A 4,854-nucleotide genomic window follows, 5' to 3' on the forward strand; every position below is an offset into this window, starting at 1 on the left:
TTATGTAATTCTTTGTATATGTACCTATAACTTTAATGAAATCTATTAAGTAAAAACGCACTTTGTTGTTTACATACAAGTCCCACTTTCCGGACTAAGGCTACTCAACAACGGCAGACGTCTATTGTCAGCAATTGCAAACTATGATGGAAAAGCTAGCTGCTAACAACAGAGGCTGGTCAATCGCTCCACGCCCACTGCTGCTCACGACAACGCTAGACCACACACTGCACAACAGACGGCTACCAAATTAGAGGAGCTTCAATTGGAATGTCTAAGACATCCACCGTAATCCCCGGACCTTGCTCCAACAGATTACCATTTTTTTCGAAATTTGGATAACTTTTTCCCAGAGAAAAAATTCAACTCCGATAGGGCAACGCCTTGTAGTAAGATTTAGGGTACAAATATAAATGCTTAGAGGCAGTACGCATTCTCCAACACATCCGTACCATCAACATTCAACATGGGATCAACAGCGAGCCATCAGAACGAGCAAATTAATATGATTCAAAACGTCAAAACACCGAGGACCCGTTGTTTTTCAACAATTTTATTTAGTTCACTCAACAAAATACTGATTGTTCAAATTTATTTTCAAATAATTCTATGACAAACGAAAACATTCAATCAACAAGAAACTAGGACCATTTTATTAAGGACCTTGTAAAACAATATATAAAATACAGCATATCCTTATAATTTACTATATTTTTTGACAACAGAAAAACCTACAATTTTTAATGCGAAAACCATTTTTATTGCACATTTTTTTTATTATCAAAACGGCTTATTACCAACATTAGTATTTAGTAATAAAACGTTCGAAAACAATATTTTTTTGATTGTATTTTTGTATTATTTTTTAACATTTATAAACAATTCCTGCAGGTGTGGCAACAGACTGCCCTTGACAAGATTTGTGGAAAAAGGGGCCTTTGCCCAGCAGTGGGACACATCAATAGGCTAATAAAAAAAATATAAAACAACAATTGAACCAGCAACAATAAACCACAACTTGATATCGAATTAATTTTTGAACATAATTATTACATATTCAAAAATTTATTCTTACTTTCAAATAACACAATATATCCATCCAAATCTGACATTTCGCTCCGTTTTCTGACCATCAATTCATTCACTTTAGAATCCATACGATTATTCTTAAACAAAAAAATATTTTTAATTTTTTTGGGCAAACAATATCGAGTCTAATTTAACGCAATATTGTTTACCCATACTTTGTTTTTTTTTTTTTTTGACAGATTATAAGATTATAAGATTATATTTCCAAGCACTATGAGACTAGGAACCAATGCCCTCTCGGCAAAAATTGCTATGAGAAACACGATCACACCTCGATACCAGGCAACATAGCGCAATCCGCGTTTGAACTATATGTTTGTATCGTTGTATTTATCGAAGAAACCGAAATCATTTGAATATTTCGTAACATTCTGTATAGACCACAACAACGACAAACCACCAAACAACAAAATAAAATCGACGAAAAAGCTATTAAAATTCAGGGTCGATCGAAATTGTTAAAATACGGTAGTTTATTTGAACGTTTAATTTTATGTTCGCTTAAAGCGGTCTACACACCAAAGCCGCTGACCCGGCGGCACGGATCGCCGGCCCAACCCGCCGGCCTTATTTTGTACAATCATGCCGCCGGCTTGCGCCCGCGCGGGCAAGCCGGCGGGGCAGCATGCCGATGCCGACGGCATCCCTCTCCACTCACTCAGTCAGTTGCCCGCCGGCTTTCATAGAGTAGTGACGTATCACTTATTCATTCTCTGTTGTTGTGAAGTGTCGGCACTTTTATTTTTATCAACTAACCAATATGGAGTGGGACGATGCAACAGTTATAAAACTAATAGACCTCTATCATTTAAAAGAAATATTATGGAACCCAAAAAACCGTGACTACAAAAGCCGGCCAAAGCGTTACGACGCATTTAATGAAATTGCCAGTGAATTTGCTACTGATGTTCCGGAAATCGAGAGAAAGATAAAAAATTTAACTAGTCATTATTACCGAGAGAAAAAAAAAGAAGATAATTCAAATAAGTCTGGTGCGGGTACTGATGGTATTTATCATAGTAAATGGTTTGCCTACAAATCACTAAATTTTCTGCGGAACAAAAATGTGCCTACTGGAACCACCGATACTGTAAGTAAAGATATATATTTTTTTTATTTATAATCAGGCAACTAGGGCCCCATAGACATATAATTATAATATTAGTTTATTTATTAGTGTATCTTGGTATTTACATTTTAACCCTTTCCCGGGCATTGGCAAAATAGTTGCCACTCAGGTAAAAAAAATGTGTTTGAAAAAAAAGTAATTGAAATGTTGAAGACTTATTCAGTGCCTTTAATAAAATCCATAATAAAAAAATACACAATAAATGTTGATTTTGACTAGAGATACTTATTTATTTTTTATTAAATTAAAGTAAAACGTCAGTCTTTTTCGTCTTTTTTCGCAGGACACACCGTCGACGAGCCACGATTCACAATCGAGACGAGAATCACAATCAAATCAAAATGATTTACCACAGATGTCACCAGGAGATTCACAATCAAATCATAATGATTTACCACAGATGTCGCCAGAAAATACAACTTGGCAACGAAATAAACGTCCTAAAATCAACCCTAATAAAGAGTTGATATCCGAAGCATTGAATATTATGAAGAATGTCTCCCAACGACCAAATGTGACAAAAGATGAGGATGGTTTATTTGGAGATTATATTGCGGGTCAGTTAAGACAAATGGATCGACAAATGAAAGCTATTGTGAGACATCGGATCAACAATATAATATTTGAAGCCGAAACTGGATATAGATCCGATACATTTACGGATTTTGCAAGACCAAGTAGTGTTTCTAGTTCACACAGTCATCCAGGATACTATACAGCATCTTCACTACAACAGGCGGTTGTAAGCCCTTCTACAAATAACTTAACTTCTTCTGAATACTCTGCCCAAACAAACTCAGATCCACAAACAATTCAACCTTCGTCACTAGAAACATTTGCTGAAGAATACCTAGCTCTAAATCCTTCTGATAGTGTTATAAAGTAATCTTCAAAATATGTTATAAATATTTAATTTTCTTTTTGGTATAATAAAGGTAGCTATAGGTAGCCCCATTAAAGTTAAATTTAAAATTAGTGTTGACTATTCCCTTCACACGAGTAGAGCTTGACATATGTGCGTAAGGAATAGCAAGGTTTTAATTTTAGTTTAGTGACACTTCTACCAATAGTTAATATCATGTTATTGGTTTACAAAAACACATTTCTTATTTTGTTTAAAATTTTATTATACGAATCACAATAAAAGTGTATCTCACTGTGTAATTTACGATTTTAGATTTAATGGATAATACATGGAACTACTTTAATGATTAAAAATAATATTGATTATATGAGTTGAGTTATTGGTTATATTGCCATTCTAATCCTCCGACACTAGAAAGAAAATAATGAGTCAACTCCACTCTTGTATCCTCAGCGGTCACTGTAGTATCCGAGGTTTGATTGTCTTCTCCTGACTCTCCTGACATATTATCTAAGCAACTGTCGTTTTCAAGATGTCTACGCCATTCACCGGGAAAGATTTCTCCTTGATTATTTTCAGTATCGTATTCATTTTGCTGAGTTGCAGCGGTTCGTTTGATATAATTAAATAAATGTATACACGCCAAAGTTACAGTAGTAGCTTTTTCTGGGATTAGCTGAATAGGTCTATGAAAAATCTTAAATTTGTGTGTTAACTGCCCAAACACGTTTTCAACTACTCTTCGCCCTCGACATACGCGATAGTTAAAAACCCTCTTAGATGATCCCATTGTGTGATTACCATCATAAGCCTTTATAATATGGGGTTGCAGAGGAAACGCGTCATCACCCAAAAAAAAATACGGTACTGGTAGATTCCTTCCGGGTAAAGGGGTTTTATGTGGTATATTCAATTCATTATCATTTAACAATCGACATAATGCTGAATTATTAAAAACCCCACCATCTGAAATCCGACCCTGACATCCCACATTAGCGTACAAAAAGTTGTAATCAGCATCTACCAAAGCAAAGAGCACAATACTGAAATATTTTTTATAGTTTATATAATCACTTCCACTTTTTGGGGGACATTGAAGTTTTATGTTTCCCATCCATTGACCCAAGACAATTGGGTATTTGCCATCTTTTTAAATATTCATCTGCAATTTCTCTCCATCCTTCCTGACTCCTTGGAATTTTCACATAATCTGAAAGTCCTTCAACTAAAGCATCACATACTTCAGGAATAATGCTTGAAATTAGTTGAGGAGATACTTTAAAGACGTCGCACAGGCTACTAAAAGAATTTCCTGAGCTTAGGTATTTTAACGTTATTGACAATCTTTCTACTGGTGAAACTGCTTTTCTGTAATTTGTGTCTTGTTTAGCTATTTTGTGTCCAACAATATTCAGTAAATATTCAAAGTCGGTACTGGTTAATGACAGGAAAGTCTTAAAAGAAATGGGTTTGTATAGAACCAAGTCGTCTTCCCTTAAATCACTTAATCTTTGACAAGTACTGTATTTATTGCGACTCATTAAACTTGGCCTAACCCAACACTTTCGTGTGTTGAGGGATCCACCGATAATAACTCCACAAACTGCTATTATTAAATCACTGTTATCGTCCTCCTCCATGTCAATCTGAAAATACTACTTCTGAATTATTCGCAACACACACGTCCAATCTCTACGACTATTTGGCAATTACTAGAACACCACATGCCGCGGCTGTCGTGCCGCCGGTATTGCCGCCGGCAAAGTCGTTC

General features: G+C 35.5%; 1 protein-coding gene across 1 annotated transcript; it reads left to right on the plus strand.

Moving 5' to 3' along the window:
* The first annotated feature begins 1,618 nt into the window (after positions 1-1,618).
* Positions 1,619-3,538, plus strand: LOC128678587 (uncharacterized). Its single transcript, XM_053760205.2, has 2 exons — positions 1,619-2,179; positions 2,502-3,538. Exons 1-2 carry the CDS (start codon positions 1,850-1,852, stop codon positions 3,102-3,104), a joined length of 933 nt encoding a protein of 310 aa, XP_053616180.1. The 5' UTR covers positions 1,619-1,849; the 3' UTR covers positions 3,105-3,538.
* The last annotated feature ends 1,316 nt before the right edge of the window (positions 3,539-4,854 follow it).

This window comes from Plodia interpunctella, chromosome 20 (genome assembly GCF_027563975.2).
Source record: "Plodia interpunctella isolate USDA-ARS_2022_Savannah chromosome 20, ilPloInte3.2, whole genome shotgun sequence".
Classification (NCBI taxonomy): Eukaryota; Metazoa; Arthropoda; class Insecta; order Lepidoptera; family Pyralidae; genus Plodia; species Plodia interpunctella.

Bases quoted from the DNA above. Each gene is read 5' to 3' on its own strand.
- LOC128678587 (XM_053760205.2), top strand. From the start codon at position 1,850: ATGGAGTGGGACGATGCAACAGTTATAAAACTAATAGACCTCTATCAT. The intron at 2,180-2,501 runs GTAAGTAAAGAT...CTTTTTTCGCAG, and splicing joins CTACTGGAACCACCGATACT to GACACACCGTCGACGAGCCA.